Source organism: Solea senegalensis, linkage group LG10 (genome assembly GCF_019176455.1).
Source record: "Solea senegalensis isolate Sse05_10M linkage group LG10, IFAPA_SoseM_1, whole genome shotgun sequence".
Classification (NCBI taxonomy): domain Eukaryota; kingdom Metazoa; phylum Chordata; class Actinopteri; order Pleuronectiformes; family Soleidae; genus Solea; species Solea senegalensis.
In genome coordinates this window covers 5,419,305-5,436,812 of record NC_058030.1, presented here as the reverse complement: position 1 = coordinate 5,436,812, position 17,508 = coordinate 5,419,305, and the positions used below count along the sequence as shown (strand labels likewise).

The window sequence follows — 17,508 nt, the reverse complement described above, 5'->3', positions numbered from 1 at the left end:
GTTTCTCCTTGACAGACAACCGTTGGCTGGATTGTTGTGAAAGTTTGCAGAGAAAGAGACAGAGAATTGGTTGTATCCATCTAATACTTGGACAAATACAACAAAACATTCGAAAGAAAGCACTTATTGTGGAGTTCTGAGCTCAGAGAAGTGTTTAAAAAACAATTTTAACTGACAGCCAATGCTGATGTGTTTTGTCTGAGTTTCATTGAATGATACATTTATGAAACAACTTTTAATTCTATGTTAACTCTCTAACAATTCTGGTTTTAGAGCCTTTTTTTAAAATGTCAGTATACGAAGCTCAGATAAAAACTGGTGTCTGGTTTGTTGAACGTCATCTTATTTGCGAAAAGCCTGATGACAACATGAATATGGGCCTGGCACCGATGTACAGCAGATAACTTGGCTTCTCCGTGTGAAAGGATTAGGCTGGATCCCTGACAGGTCCCATCGTTCTGCAGGAGAGAGGAAAAGCAGACACGTTACTTACTTGAAAATGTCACGGATTGGTAATTTAAATGTCATGCTCGGCCTCCGCTCCGACAGTATTTCAGCAGGAATACCATTTGTGCTCTGCTGGCCATGTGCCCTGTCTCTACTGTAAAATCAAAGCGGGGCGTAATGAGCAGGGTACCAGGCACCACACATACCCTCGTCCAGACTGCTACAAGCCTGCAGGTGGTGTGATAGAGAGGCTGTAGTGTCGGGGGGAGCTATAAATCCACTGTGTGTGTAGTAGTAGTAGAAGTGTATTTAATCACACGGTGGGTCTGAATAATGATCGTAGAGTTTGCTGTTATGAGAGAATTCAGCTTTCCTGGTGTCTGGCTGAGGCACATTCTTTAACTTTTGCTCTCTGCGTGTGTTTGAGTGTGTGTGTGTGTGTGTGTGTGTGTGCTGGCATTTTCATTAAAAATGCTTCAATTGAGGACAACAAAAGGCAACACAGCCACCACGCTAATGGATACTCATTGCTCAACCCTGTCCTGGTGACTGACAGTCCACTGCACAGCTCATGAGCCTCTCTTCTACGTTTTTCTTGTCTTTCCTCCACAGCGGAGACAATTTATATCAAATGACCTCTCAGTTGGAGTGTGTGGCATGGAATCCTGTCAATACACTGGCCTCCGCCATAAAGAGGTAGGAACTCCATCCATGGTTCCCCTTCAAACAGCAGCAGCCAGTCAAGTTTGTCTAGTTTTGGAGGTTTGCGCTCACTTAAAACTTGGCTGCCAACAGGAACATTATTTATTTTTATTTTTCCTTTATTTAACCAGGAAAAAAACTCATTGAGATTTCAAAACCTCTTTTTTCAGGAGTGACCTGGCCAAGACGGCAGCACAAACACAGAATGTTACACCAAACACACAAGACACAAGTAAAATAGGATCACACACTACAGGAAAACAAGAGTGGGATTTGAAAACGGAAGTTTGTCAACTGCTGACTCTCCCACACTAAACACCATAGAGAAAATCAGCATTTTTTTTAGCTTATGAGGAAACAGGTGCTGCTGCTCCACTGCTGCCTCATCTGGTAAGATTCTGTCACGTAGTTAAATCCAGATGAAGTATTTCAAACACAGACGTTAGAAAATAACACATTTGAACTGAGTGATGGAGGCAGCGGTGGATCAGCAACCTTTGTGTGCCATGATGTAAAATCACTGTTTTTTCTATGGACTTTCATCCATAGTTAGTAACACTGTCTAAAGGCAAGAAAGGAGAATTATTTTAGGTGTTTTTACTTGTGTAGCCATGTTTTCAGCGTCTGGTATTGGTTCATGTGCATATAGTTGAATATACTTTATTTTTAACGTTCATTCATGGACTGATGACAATTGTCCCACAATGTCAGCGTCCACTCTTGGGACAGAGTTAAAAACCATTCATACTGGGCTGTGTGTCACAGTGACCTGCAGAGAAGCACGCTGGGCTGCATCTGTGAACGCTAACAATCACTTTTCTGCTCCGAGCCAACAGGCATTCTTCATACTGTAGGTAATGAATGAGTGTTTGTGTTGTTGTGTGTGAGAGAAATGCTGGTCCGTAGCAAACGGGAGTGCTGGTATATTTAGGTGATGTGTGAATGAATTTGGTTAAATACAAAGTTGTTAAAGTTATAAGGTTTGGTTTGTGCAGCTGGTTGATAAAAAGGATATTGCAGTGTTTCAACAGCCTGGCTTGGCTCTGACTTTGCTGGTATTTTCTCCCTGAAAAGCTCAGGCTGCTTCTGTCTGTACTTTCTCTGTCAATGAAGGGGGGAGCGAGGAGAAAGGGAGGGGAGGTGCGAGGGTGTAGTAAGGATGAGGAGGATGAGAAAAATGAAAGCGTCAGGAGGAGGAGGACAGGAGTTAATGCAGATAAAGAGGAGTGGGGCGAGGAGCACGGGATGAGGAAGAGGAAGTGTAGGGGAGTTGTACGTGGAGAGGAAGAGCCGATAGGCCGATTCCAACAGAACCTTGAACCTCTCATCACCTGATGCAGAGATGTTTCTTTATATCACAGTGCCTGGATTTAAAGCTCCTATTATGCTTCACAGTACTGAAGAAGTTTTTCTGTTCTGTTTTATCCTTTTATGCGTTTTTTTAGTTTAAGTTTATAGAATGTGTTTGTTACCTTGCAATTAGATAAAGTGATTTATCTAAACTGTTTGTCCACACCAAAGTGTTATATGCGAGATTTAACATCATAACACACAGGATGCTGTTCCACTTCTGTCCCAACTGAACAGTGATTCCATTCAATGGAAGCAAATACAGTCATTTTTAAACCATTTTAAACCCATTTTTGAATCAATATTTTGTTTTTTCTGTAGTACATGTAATCAGCAGGATAATGTGACATGAGGTTGCTATTGTGGAAAACTACCGTAGATGGTTCTAAACTCTACTACTACTACTACTCGTTAACATGTTTCATCCTTATTTACATTCATTAACTCCCTGTCTTGTGTAATTGCTGTGTTAACTCAATATCTGCTCATCAAGCTAACTGGGTACTTAGTTTCATATCATGAATGAACAGTATAGGAGATTCTGCAGAGTTCTAGTCCGTGTTGCTGTTTTTCCACCTGTGCGTTGGGAAAAATCAAAGCAGACAAAGAGCATCTTATGACTGACTGGACGTTTGACCACATTCCCACTCTCTGCTGCAGCAGCACAGGATGCAAACTCCCATCCTCCCGGTGAGGCAAACTGAAATATGACACATTACAAAGACAGGAGCAGTTGTTTCTCTGTGTTATCATCAGAAGATACGAGAGGCAAAGCTGGCAGCTGCGTCTCACAGAGCAGGTTTTGTTCCGCTTATAACGTCAGAGTCAAACACGAAAGGCTGTATTGTGTCCTGCATTACCATATCTAGTTTATAGGTCACATAGGTTATGTAGTAAATATCTAATATAGTTAATGATTTAATGATTAGTTTATTCATTAAATGTTCCCATCAAAAAAGTGAATTAATGATTTTTCTAATTTTAAGTTTATACTGTGCCATTTCTTAATCAAAATCGAATTGAAGTAAAACTGGACTGTCACGTACTCTGGAAACTTCTGGTTTACTTAGGTTAGATTTGTTTCTCATTCCCGTCGCATGAGTAGCAGTGGTAATATAAGGTATAACATTCAGCTTATACAGTATATTTACAAAATGAACACTTATTTTTGAAAATCTGTGAAATATTATCACACATGCTATTATTAAATTTATTGGCTTTTAAATTCACTTTGTTTTAATTGTTTTATTTTATCTGTCAGTTTTCTCTTTCTTTATTCCATTCCGTTTATTTTACTGTTTTACTTTTATTTATAAATTCTGTGAAATATTGCCACAAATACTATTAGTACTGTTCACTTGACCGTCCCCCTCGTGACCAGACTAGATGTTCATCAGCCCACAGGTCATTTGAGTTTGAGACCACTGTTTTATACAGGTTTGGGTTAATGTAGATCTCTTGTTTCACTCTATACTTACATACATGCAGTTGTGGCCTTTCTCTCACCTGTTTTTTTCGCATGTAACTACACTTAAAAAAAAACCCGGACTTATCCCTTTAATCCCCTGCTGAACATATCTGCTGAGTTTGCTGTGCCCACAAAGTCAAACTTTAAACATTAGGACAAACTATTTTCTCCACAGAACACACACACATATATCACCAGAGGCAGCGCAGGTTCAGCAGGATTTATTATATTCTGACAAAAAAAAAGAAAGAAGAAAAATCATAAAAATAAAACATTTATCAACACAAAGTTACATCTTTACAGTCAAATCTGTGTCTGAGAATTGATGGGTCTGTGTTTTGCATTACGAGGCTGAATGTGACATGGTGAACACGCATGAATAACGGTATCCTCCTGACCCTGTTGTACCTGCACACAGTGCGCTCACTATAACAGCCAGTCAAGCTCTATATATCTGCCAATGTTAGTTACAACACACAAATTTATGCCTCTGAGTCGTAATCTCGCGTCTTGTTATCTGATGTCTGTCTCACTCGCATCCATCACACTGAATGAGACACAAGTTCACAAAGGACAACCTGTTTTTGAAAATTATTTCACAGAATATGACATTGAACGGCTGAACGCATGTAAAAAAAATCCTGTCAAACTCATGCTGATGTTCTTGTGCGAATGTGAATAAATCAGTCATGGTTCCTCTCTGTTTGTGTGTTGGCAGCCACACAGCAGGCTACGACAGTGACCCCAACCCCATGGTGTACAGCTGCAGCACGCAGTACCGCATCCACACACACGGAGTCATCAGGGGCATTCAGGTAGGACTTAAACCCCACACTCCAGCACTGCTCAGCCTGGTCTTGCCATTTTATGTCTCTGCAAACCGTCAGATATGTTGGGAAAATGTTTAAAATGTAACATTATGACAATTTAAAGGTCCTGTTTGTGAGAATGTTTGAGATTTCTTCACCTCCCTCTTTCCAAAATGCACAAAAGAGCAACTGTATAGGGGCCTTTGCAAATTAGAGAGGAAGTTGTTCTTCTTCAAAACACAAAATCCAAACGTAGAAATGTGGTCGCGCAATAAAGCAAGGCCCTTGCATTAAGTAAATATAAAAGGCTTATTTAAATATGGCTTGTAATCCAGCCAGCATGTCAGTGTGGGCCCCATAAGGGTTTTATATCCGGGCTGACAATATGGGTTATCCATGCCCCTCCCATGGCCCCTCCCATCCGGGACCCATCTTATTGAAACCATATGGGACCTGAATATTTTGCCCACTTCATGCTCATGTCCACTTAGTATCCACTTGTAGTCAGGAAAGGGTACGAAGTGGGCGTGAACTTAACATGGGCAAAAATGGGTGGGGCCACCATGGACAAACCCACTAGGGACCCATATTGTCAGCCTGAATATAACCCTTATGGTGCCCACATTGACCTGCGGGCTGGGAAGTTGACATGTAAAATCAGTAAATAAGAAACATGAGCTCACACAGAAATGAGAAACCGCCAACTGTTTGTGCTGCTGCAACGTTTGTGTATGACACTGATTTTATTTACCGTCCCAAAGGTCACTGTGAGGTCACACTGACCTTCTGTCTGTCTGCTCTACTTCTGTTACATGAACATGACCAGGATGTTCGCACTGACAGAAGCACGTCAGATTAACAAACACTGAGGGAAAAATACATCCACACAGGAGAAAAGAAGGAGGGGATGGGAGGGGGGAAAAAAAACGATGTTTTTGTTGAATTCATTTTAATGAGTGGGCTGAAAGAGATGAGTGGTGGAGACGCTGATGCATTAACCAGGCTACATGAAGAGGAAACACTGATATGTAGCAGAGCAGAGATTTACTAACACACACACAGATTTTTTAAAAGGCACACGAGGAATCTTTTTCCACAAATCCATTATCAGTAAAGAAACATGTGCATACACATACACGCACACTCAACCTAAACTTAAACTTAACTTAACCCCGACTCAAATCTTAGTCCTAAACTTGGCCAGTTCCTCAGAAATTAGGTTCTATCTCATTAGGACCAGGTTTTGGTCTCCATGAGGACAACTGGTCCTGACAAGGTCAGTGTTTATGGCAGAGAAAGTCCTAAAGAGGTAACACTTTCAAGAGCACACACACACACATACACACACATTTGTGCAGCATTCTTAGTGGACCCTCATAGATATCATGCATCCCCTTGCCCCTTTTGCCCCTAATCTTAATCATCACATCTAGACGCCTAATCTTAACCCAATTCTAACCCTAACCCAGAAACCAGGTCAAAAAGCCCTTTAACGATGTGACGACCAGCCAAAATGTCCTCACTTTCTCAAAATGTCCTCACTCCGCATGATTTTTCAATTGTTGGTCCTCACAAAGCGACACATAAAAGAATAAACACACACACACGCACACACAGTTACAGTGGGTAAAGACACAGTTTCCATACGAGGATCAGCATGTTAATAAATCATTAGATTTTAATTACTGTCTGTCAGCAGCTCTAAAGGACAGAGTGCAGAGATTCTCCAGACGTGCACTCAGTCCACAACACCACTTCTTGAGATTTTTCTTTCTTTCTTTCTTTTTGGGGCCTGTTTCATTATTCACTCTGCTGCATGTCTTTCTCCTCCCACCTCCACCACCACCACCACCATCCTCCAACCTACAACCTACAACCTGAGACAAATGAACTGCATGAAACACACACAGGACTTCTGGCTCAGTGCAAAACAGTAAACAAAACCTTGCTCTTACACCAACAGGTGCTACAGTGTAAGATAACAGACAACAGTGAGATTGTTGTTTCACTGTAGCGATCTATCTGTATGTGGGCTACAGTAACACCCACATTTCCACATCAGTATAGAATCATCAGTATAGAATAGTAGTATTCAATTCAAGATTCAAAGTGTTTATTGTCATATGCACAGTAAAGAAACACGTTTCCCTGTACAATGAAATTCTTACTTTGCTGTCCACTCAAAAACACCAGCATAAAGTAAAAAAGAGATGCTTTTGTAAAAAAAAGTATAAATATACATAAGAAAAATATAAATATTACAAAGAAACTATATATATACTGTATATATATATACTTTTATTCAGTCACACAGACACAAATGTATGTTTCTTCATTTTGCACTCGCCTGTATTTACTCTGTATTTACTTCTAGTTCATTGCACAGTGATGTCAGACATTTTTAACTGTCAGTAATAATTTAGCCTTTTCAGGGTGAAGGTGCCAGTGTCAGCGGCAGCTAATTCCTCCAGTCGCTGCTAACAGCACTAATTACAACAGGGCCGACCTCGCAGTCTGTCATCATATTCAGCTAAACAAAGGGAAAATGAAGAGCAGATGTGTGTCTGTGTTCATGTCTGTAGTAGGCTGTGAGGACACATTTATCAGACCTATTTTGGCTGGTCCTCACAATTTTATAGAATTTGTTCAGGGTTTAGACTTGGGTTTAGATTTAGGATTAGATGATGGTTAAGGTAAGGTTATGGGACTAAGGAATGCACTTTGTCAATGAGTGTCCTAGAATTCTGTCTAACGATGTGCCCGTGTATTTGTGTGTGAGTTCTTGTATGGGTATCTTTGTGAGGACCAAAAAACTATAGGGAGTTCACATTTTGGGAAAGTAAGGACATTTTTGGCTTGCTCTCAAGTTCTTTCACTCCTAGAAAGGATTTTTTAGGGTTAGGGTTAAGTCTTGGTTTTAGGGTTAGGGTTAGAATTGGGTTTAGGTTAGGGGTTAACCTTCAAAAACCTTAAAAAGGTTATTAAGTTGTTATAGTAAGGGTTAGGGAATGCATTATGTCATGAGTGTGTAGTGATTGTCCTCACTATGAATGCTGTGCTAACATGCTAACATAACTGTTTGTGTGTGTGTGTGTGTTTGTTACCTCTTAGGAGCTTTTCTGGCATCAACACATTGACCTTGTCAGGACGAGTAGTCCTCATGGAGACCAAAACCTGGTCCTAATGAGGCAGAACCTCATTTCTGAGGAAGTGTAGGGCTAAGATTCTAATTGTTAGTTATTAGTTAGTTATTTATTGTTGGTTGAGGTGAGGCTTTGGTTAGGCTGTCCAAATGAATGTTAGTCAGTGAGTAAAACATCGGGGGGAAGTAGACAGAGAACAAACCTGGAAGAGTCCTAAAACAAATATAAAAATAGAAGAAATATGTCAAAGAAGAAAGTGAACAAAACTGTTTTTCTTCACGCAGCCATGTGTTATTTCCTGTGCTGCAGTGAGGCTGTGATGGGCCGCTCTGTCTTAACAGGCGTGACTAACTGCTCCCACTGGGCCGCAGTCAGTCTGAGGTCATTTTACTGCTAATTCATGTCTAATGAATATTTGAACCATTTTATTACAACGATCCCCCAGAGCCAGACACATCACATCTACTTATGCACACAGAGTGCATATTTGAATCGCTTGTCGTCTAAATTACATTTACTGGTTCAGCTGTTGATTTTCAATCTTTTAAACAGCTATTAATTGCATATATATATACTGTATATATTATTTTTTATGGTAGTAAAAACACGCTTTCCAGTTGTTGTCATTTCCCAATCAAACCCTGCTCAGTCTTTTGTCATCTACACATAATATTTTGAAAATTAAGTGTCCCATATTTGCATTTTTTAAGCAAAGGATTGTATATTTTGAGATGAAATAAAACAAAAATGTGCATAAGTCCTATACAAGACTGACTATGTTGTGTAGGACATCGATGACTACTATCATACTACAAATCAGACATTTTTACTGTACAGTTTTATACATTTTAAGCAAAAAATCAATACATTTTGAGATGTAATAAAATTTCTTCTAAAAGTTCTGACGGTACCTGCATGTGAAAGGGTTGTGTATAATTTTATTTTCCCACGTTAACGTGAAAACATGTGGCTTGATTTATGAATTGACTGTTTGTTTGATGTTGTTTATGCCTGTTTTTAAATTAATTAAATTAAATTAACTGTTTGGTGAGTAAACTCTGTAGTGTGTTTTTACATTCCTTTGATAACAAGAAGACATTTTTCTCGTAACATCAAAATCGTTGTTGTCACTCCAATTCTGTCTCTGTAATATTTTGCGTAGATTGCGCACACATATCTGTTAAGTGCACATTGCTCTTATTAATTGAATTTTGTGTGTCTGTGTGTGTGTAGGATGTGAGACGGGTGCCCAGCATCGCTCCAGCCATTGTGCGGTCAGAAACCAGTGAGAAGCGTCCGTTCATGTGCGCTTACCCCGGCTGCAACAAACGCTACTTCAAGCTGTCTCACCTGCAGATGCACAGTCGCAAACACACAGGTGAGACGTGAGCTGTGATGATGTCACACTTCTCTTCTGACAGCAGCACTCTTAGTCTATCAAGTACCTTAAAGGAATACTTGAGTAAAAGTACAAGTATCTTACCACCAAATGACTTTGGTAGAAGTTGAAAGAGAAAAGTTGTCACTTTTTTTAATGTAAGGCGGAGATAAGGCTTGCTAATTCAGTGTCATCTTTTAAATCTCTTCTTAAAACTCATTTTTATAGCTTGTATTTGATGTAAGATGATGTCAAGCACCTTAAATCAATTTACCATGATGTGTAAATATGACCATTATTATTATTTGTTTTGTTTATACTGTTTCTAAATTGCTATTTTTAGGTGCTAAAGCTTTACTTACTTTTCTAGTAAGGCCACTATTAATATATATTACTTAAGTAAAAATATTTGATTACTTAGATGACATTTACTGTACTTAAGTAATAAAAGTAATTTTCTGATATAGTAAAAGTATTAAAAAGTCAGGAGTTAGGATTGAGCCATGGTAGCTCGCTCGGTGGTAGGGTGAGTTATCTTTCAACTGTAAAGTGGTGGGTTCAATTCCTGGCTCTGCTAGTCAGGCTTTGTGTCCTTGAGCAAGACTCAACCCTGTGTTGCAGTGTGCGAAAACTGTGTGAAAACTGTAGTGTAAAGCAGCTTATCAAGACTAGAAAAGCTCTATTTCTAGTAGTTCAGTACAGATATGTGAATTGTGTACTTACAACACAGTAACAAAGTATTCGTACTTTGTTAAGTCACCCCAGAGAACAGAAGTGATGTTTCCATTGGCCTCCATTTCCTGACCTGATGTTGCCAGAAAATACTTCCTGTTTTGGAAAAATTAAGAAATATTTTTTTTTATTTTCCAGTCAAATCTGGTTTCATACCAGGACACTCCTTCATTTTATGGCTCACCATGTTTCCAGGTCTGTCTCATCCCTGTGAACAGTCCAGAACACATTAAGAGAATTTCGGTGGTTAAAGTTTTCTGGTCATCACATTTTCATGAACATGACCCTGATGAGAACTTTCATAACATTTGGCACAAACACTCACTTTGACTCAAGGATGTTATGATTAGAAGCTGCGGGTCAAAGGTCACCTGCTGGTCAAAGGACATCACTGAACACTTGAGTCAAAAGTCCCGGTGGACCTCACTATACACGTTTCGCAAACATTAAACTCCTATTTTTTAAATGCACACTATGTCATTTCTGCCACTGAAGCAGCATGGAATCATGGGAATTGTTGTTTAGGGAGTGCTTTGGTGAGCAAATGAGTAGCAATACGCAGATTATGTCATTAAAAGGCGACTGGGATCACCTTGAATATAAATATCTATGGCTATCTATGGATTTAACACATGTTAAATCCATAGATTTAATGTTTTGGATAATGTAAGCATACTAGCAAATCATTAGTCATGTGTTTTTTTAGATATTTTAAAGCAAAATTGTTTAAAAAATTACAGATTTAAGTCAACCAGCACACACACTATGTGAGTCTGGGAAAAAAGAAAAACTAACTTTTGTCACATAAAACTACTTTTTTCCATGTGTTTTGACTCCTCTGTGAAAAACTCAAAGACCAAGTTGTAGAGATTTAATTAGACCCATAAATGTTATATTACGTTTACGATCACTGGTGATTTTATATTTGAGAAACTGTCAATTTATCGGCTTGAACACCTTATTTGGTTCAAGGTGATTTTTTGATGGTGATTTTTGTGGTTTTCTGTCAACTACCACCATGTTTTATAGGGTACATAGGAAAACAAGGTTTCTCTCTCATTGTTTTCCATTTATGAATAAATGAATATTCTCTTTGAAATCTAAAAATAGTTAACATTGTTTTCCAATCAAAGTTTTTTGTCGAAAAAAATCAGAACCTCTGTCCTGAGAATAAAATAAGATAAAATGAACTTTGTGTGACTCTTGTGTGTGTTCAGGGGAGAAACCGTACCAGTGTGAGGTTGTAGACTGTGGCCGGAGGTTTTCCCGCTCAGACCAGCTCAAACGACACCAGAGGAGACACACAGGTTTGATCATTTCCCCTCTGTCTGTCTGCGTCTCTGTCCTTTATTTTGTCCGGGGTTTTTTCGGTCCCTTCCGTCTTTGCTGTCTTCACTTGACCTGTTTTGTCGCTGTTTGCATGACAGCCGTGTAAATAATGTTAATCTTTTGAAGCGCACACAGTTTTATGCTCGATGCTGACGTTTACTAAAGGCTGGCAACATCATCTTTGGAATGCTCTTCAGTGCCTGCAAGCCTTTGCTCTACTCTATTTTCTCCCTCTGTGTGTATGTGTGTGTGTGTGTGTGATGGTGAACATGTTTTTCTACGTATGTGTACAAACGTGTTTGTATGAACTTGTCTGTGTGTGTGTGTGTGTGTGTGTGTGTATACTGTATACGTGTTTAGGAGTTAAACCCTTCGAATGCGAGACGTGTCAGAGAAAGTTCTCTCGGTCTGACCACCTTAAGACACACACCCGGACTCATACAGGTAAAACAAGTGCGTAAACTTTTATTTTTCCATTTCTTCTTCATCCATTTGATGTTTACACATGTATATGTGACATTAAAATGATTATTTTACAAGATAGTGTTTGTAAACACTGACCACTTTATTAGGAACATCACAGTATTGGTAAAGGTAGTACTTATGAGATTCTACTGCAGATTTTTACAGTTCATGTTCAGGAAACCGGTTGAATCAGGAGAGACTTATACCTTGTTCAGATTGCCAGAAATCAGTTTTGATGTAAATTGAGACTTGATTCAGATTGGTTTTGAAGATGTGGACATCAAAAACATGTGGAATCTGATTGATTTAGTGGTTTGAAAGACCTTGTTTAGACTGCAGCCCAAATCTGATTTTTCAGCATAACCAGATTGGGTCTAGATTGATTTCTTGGCAGTCTGAACAACTAAAAAAAACATACAAGATTCTGATCAAATTTTAAAGATCTGTAGTAATCTGAACGTCTCTTGACGCTCAAATAAGATTTCAAAGTGCAACAACAACAGCAATGTAGCTCCAGAGAGATGGAAGTTAATTGGAGGTGTGTTAAATAATCGACACAGTGGAAAACAATACTTCAGACTTAAAAATCTTAGGTTAAAAATCTTTTCTATAAAATCTTATCTATTTGGGCAGCAGTTTAAATCCCGATTTTTGCCAGATTGGTTTTGAAAGTCTGAACAGCAGATTTACCCAAATTTTATTCAAACTACACTTGGAGGTGGTTTGAAAGTCGATTAAAATCAGATTTTTACAGATGCATCTCAGTCTGAATATTGTATCTGCTCAAAAGCAACATCCTCCATCGCCACAAACTACACATTTTTCCTACAACTTTGTCTGAAAACTGCATCACTGACACGGTGACACCCACATAATCACCAAAGCAAACCCAGTTTGATCACATGCAGGTATCAGCACGGACAGTTGACCTGAACAGAACAGAAAAACAGTTGCCTGCAGTCTGAACAAAGCCTTTGATTAATAGCTGAACAAAGCATAATAGTCATGCACGACGCAGGAAAAGTAGCGTGATTTATTTAGCTGCTTTAACGTCTTGTAACGTAGATGTGATTAAAGGCTCCGTCTGCAAAAACTGCTCACTGTGAAATTACAGCACTTTCAATTAAATACAGTTTAAACCAGACAAATAACAAAATATACCAGATCACACTGTGATGTTTCGGGATTTTCCATGACAGAATATCTGGAGAAAAGGCAGGTGTTCCTAATAAAGTGGTCAGTGAATGTACAGGTATATATTATTATTACTTTATATATGTAAATATGGACAGAACATATTAAATATTAGAGAAAATTCACGGAATCTTTCCATACAGCTCATGATCAGGTCAATATTCTAACGCTTCTTTCATTTTTCATTTTCACGTCCATCCTGTCATCTCCATCCATCCACCCATCCATCCATCCATCCATCTATCCATCCATCCATCACCCCCCCTCTCAGGTGAGAAGCCATTTAACTGTCGGTGGCCAAACTGTCAGAAGAAGTTTGCCCGGAGTGACGAGCTGGTGCGACACCACAACATGCACCAGAGGAACATCACCAAGCTGCAGCTGACCATCTGAGTCCACGTCCCCTCTGTTTGACAACATCTGCTCATGTACCTGACGACCTTTGAACCCTGCAAAATCAATCTTAAATTCTAATAACTAGATTCCACGCTCTTCTCTGCGTTAAACACAGTACGACTGTGAAACTGTGCCGTGACTCTCCAGGTGAGGCATTTAAAGGACATTCTGTGTTTTTTTTTTTAATTGTGTTTAACAAGTGATATGGAACCACTCAAACCCTAACAATGTGTGAAATATGCAGCCTTTCATTCCCGCGTTGGTGGGCCTCATTGGTGCGGTGTTGGCTCTCGGTGGAAGACGAGTGGCGTTTGCGTGGATGACTCGGCACGTTTGTCAGCCGAGTGAGTCTCGGCATTTTAAACAATCAGAAATGTCCAAGGAGTTCTTGTCATAGACTAGAAGACAAAAGTATATGGACACATTGCACCAACAGGGACTGTAATACGGAGTTGGTCCCTCCTCTAAAAACATGCCACGCTCACTTAGTCGATTAAATATCAGTTTCTTCAAGGTGTGTCCCATTTTTGTGGGGGCAAGATTTACTACCCCTGTAACTCACTTCCAAGTGGCAAAAGGATAGAAAACGGGTAAAATGAGCAACAGGATTGGGCCTTAGATTTGTGAATAAAAAAGATGACACAAAGTCAGCGGGGAAGGACCGCCACACTCATGTAAAAATAGATTTAAGCCTCTTGATTAAATCTGCACCTGCTCAAGTCTGCAACACCTGCCGCTGCTTTATCTCACCATTTTTCAGATGGAGTAAACACCTGGGGGTGATATTTTCAGTTCATTTTCATTTTGGTCTCTTGAAGTGTTTCCTTTAAATGTTAATTCCATAAACTGAGTCACCATGTTTCCTTTTACCAGCTGATCTACACTGATGTGTGAGGCAGATGTAAATATAAAATGTAAACATTTGATTAGCCTAACTTTAACTTTTACTCAGTCATGCGCAGCACTTCTGAACTGGTCCAGAGATAAACACTGGTATCTTGACTCTAATGTAATATCTCATTGTCTGTTTGCCGCCACCGCCACCACCACCGCCGTGTGTACAGGGAGGTCAGAGGTCATGGTGTGGTGCACCTCGGCACCTCCTCAGCTGCTGTAAATATCTCCTATGTTGAACTACTTCAGAATGGCTTATTTATTACGTGTTCATGGACAAATATGGTGTTCACTGGATTGATATGAAGGGAAAGACGTTGTCCCTCAGTGTCTCTCGTGTACAGATCAGCTCTCTCTGCCTCTCCCTGCACTGTAAGTTTCCAGCAATAAAAGATGAGTGAGTAAACAACTTGCATCTGACACCCTTTGTATGTACGCTTTTGTTTTTTTTCTTGGCATAAAACATTTATGGTTGTATTTAAACACTTTCTTTTCTTTTCAGTTCAAAATCAGATTTTTTTTTTCCTCTCTGGCAACGCTCCTGGAGGTAAATCGTCTCGGGTCTCTTGTCTCTCGTCTCTACAGCGTGTAAATATTGCTGGACGTTTGGCAGCGTCTCAGACACTGCAGGCTCAAAATATATCTGCTGGGTCACACTGGCTCTGTGGCAGGGACTTTACGGTCAACATGTAAATAATGTGTCGTCTTCTTCTTCTTCGCCATGGGAACCCAACTGAACTCTTTCCATGGAGGGAAACATGTAACTTAACTTTCTTTGGACGGACTGACAGACTGTTTATACTTTGGGTTTTTTTTCATCCTCCTTTTTTTTCATGTGTATGTTCATGTTTGTGTCATTTGAACATTTTGTATTCAAGAGTATGAATCTTTCGTTGTTTTTTTGCTGTGTAAATGTACTGTGACTGTTTTTGATAAACACCTTGTCTCAGTGGTCTTTATTTATTTCTATATTTCTTTGTTAAAGCTGCAGTAAAGGCAGAACAAAAGTAGTTTATTACTGAATCTCACATCCAATTCAATAAAATACTCATGTTTTATGACAGCAGCTCTCTGTCCTGAGTTTGTGCTTCATGCAGCACACATGTCCCTGGTCAATGTCTCCACCTGCAAAAGGTTTTGCCCTTTTTTTCCTTTTTCTGGGTAACTTTGAAGGCAGTGGGCCACACAGTGGTGTAGTGGTTAGCACTCTCGCCTTGCAGCGAGAAGACACGGGTTCGAGGAACAAGGGCCTTTCTGCATGGAGTTTGCATGTTCTCCCCGTGTGTGCGTGGGTTCTCTCTGGGTTCTCCGGCTTCCTCCCACAGTCCAAAAACATGCAATGTGGGGATTAGGTAAATTGGACACTCTAAATTGGACACTCTAAATTGACCGTAGGAGTGAGTGTGAGAGTGAATGGTTGTTTGTCTCTAGCTGTGTGTGGCCCTGCGATGGACTGGCGAACTGTCCAGGGTGTACCCCGCCTATCGCCCGATGTAGCTGAGATTGGCACGGCACCCCCCGCGACCCTCTGGTGGAGGATAAAGCGGTTAGATGATGACTGATGACTTTGAAGGCTGTTTTTTATCAGTGTTGGAACAGCGACCTTTCCACCGAAGGGTTAGTACCTGCAGCGGCATTGTTGAACAGCCAGTAGGGGGCAGCATCTATTTCGAAACTGTCCAAAGTCGCCAGATTTCCCAAAGGATAGAAGTCCAGTTCTCTCTCAGATCGCTTGATTACGCTTGATTATAAAATGTTATAATGGAAGTATTAATCAGAGACATAATGTTAATTATTTTCTTTATACAGCTCAAAGGGAAGTGACATTAATTCTATATTGTCTCGTTACATGTGTCTCCATGACCAGGATTTTTATTAGTTTAATCTAAAATATGCAGTTTAAAGTTCCACTACAGCTTTGTAGTTGCACAAGCAAAGGCATAAATGTCTCGAAATGAAATATATGTAAAAAAGTAAAAGAAAAAAAGGTGTCTGTACTCGAGCTGACCTTGACTGAGCTTGCATCCCGTATTTCACAAGAGGAGGTTTTTGTTCTTTTTCTGAAGTACCTCCTGCTCTATTTATGACCTAAACTAGCACTTTCTTGATGTCAAAAATCAGCACAAACACACACATCGTACAGCACAGTACCATTTACTCTCCCTGCTTTATCTCTAACCAGATTCCTCGTTGCATTCCTTGGCTCGTGGCTGAAAAAAAAAGAGAGCAGTAACTGCAGATTAAAAAAATGATGGTGTCTTGAAGCTTCTTCTTATTAGGCCAACATCTATTGTTTTGTAAAAAATAACTTACTAAAATACAGCTTTTTCACGCCGTTGACCAACAGAGCAAACCGAGCAGAAAGCAAACAGACAGAGACACATGGAGACACAGATGGATAAAGACAGATACTGTAATGTTTCTTTTGTGAACTTTTATCATAAGTTTAGCCAAAGTGTTAGTGTAAATCAGACAATGTGTCCCGATTCCCTGGTGGAAATCCCCTGAAACTCCCCAGGGCTCTTGTGCTATATCTCAGCTGTCTGACAAGGCCTTTATCTCGCTCTGTGTGTGTGTGTGTGTGTGTCTGTGTGTTTTCAGTGTGTGTGTTTCATCTCTCTCATGCTTCAAGCCGCCAAAAGGCCCTTTTAAGCAAGACAGCTGGTCAGTGTAACTGCAGTTTCGTCCACTTCCAGTAGTCACATTATAGCTGGTGGGTCTAAATACAGATAGAGGGAACATGTGTTATTCAGCCTCTTTGGGAAACACTGGGACAACTGTCACATATGAGGACACAAAGCACAGCAAATGAGAAGAATATATCCAAAGCTACTTTAATGTACTTTGTCTGGTTTCACTGATAGATATGTACAGGGCCGGCCCAAGCCTTTATTGGGGCCTGAAGCAGAAATGAATTTGGGGCCCTCTTCCCACCACCTCGAAGTAGCCACATTTGTGTTATTTACAACAAACCAGAGTCACTCTTGTTTTATTTTAACCTCAGAGGGCAGTTAAATCATATTTTGAATTAAACAAGTAAAGCAGTTGAATGTCTTTGCTTTTTGAAGCTTAGAAAACAGATGTGCAAATTTACACTCATTTCAATTCAATTCAATGAATCTATATTTATCAGGGACAATGCAGTGAGACACAGTGGACATAGAGTGCATCTGATGTACTGGACACAGAGTAAATAGCAAT

At 39.8% G+C, this 17,508-nt stretch overlaps 1 protein-coding gene across 9 annotated transcripts in view; it reads left to right on the top strand.

The window, feature by feature from the left end:
* LOC122776353 (Wilms tumor protein homolog) overlaps nucleotides 1–14,183 on the top strand; it is a 37,173-nt gene extending 22,990 nt beyond the window's left edge. For 6 of the 9 annotated variants that reach the window (XM_044036840.1, XM_044036842.1, XM_044036838.1 and 3 more), the window contains 6 exons: nucleotides 1,060–1,143; nucleotides 4,686–4,782; nucleotides 9,153–9,297; nucleotides 11,247–11,336; nucleotides 11,719–11,811; nucleotides 13,289–14,183. In XM_044036840.1, coding sequence (XP_043892775.1) covers nucleotides 1,060–1,143; nucleotides 4,686–4,782; nucleotides 9,153–9,297; nucleotides 11,247–11,336; nucleotides 11,719–11,811; nucleotides 13,289–13,410 — 631 coding nt within the window. In that variant the 3' untranslated portion in view covers nucleotides 13,411–14,183. The remainder of the gene's footprint in view (nucleotides 1–1,059; nucleotides 1,144–4,685; nucleotides 4,783–9,152; nucleotides 9,298–11,246; nucleotides 11,337–11,718; nucleotides 11,812–13,288) is intronic. The other 3 variants (XM_044036844.1, XM_044036846.1, XM_044036845.1) reach the window with 3 other exon arrangements.
* Nucleotides 14,184–17,508: the final 3,325 nt, after the last annotated feature.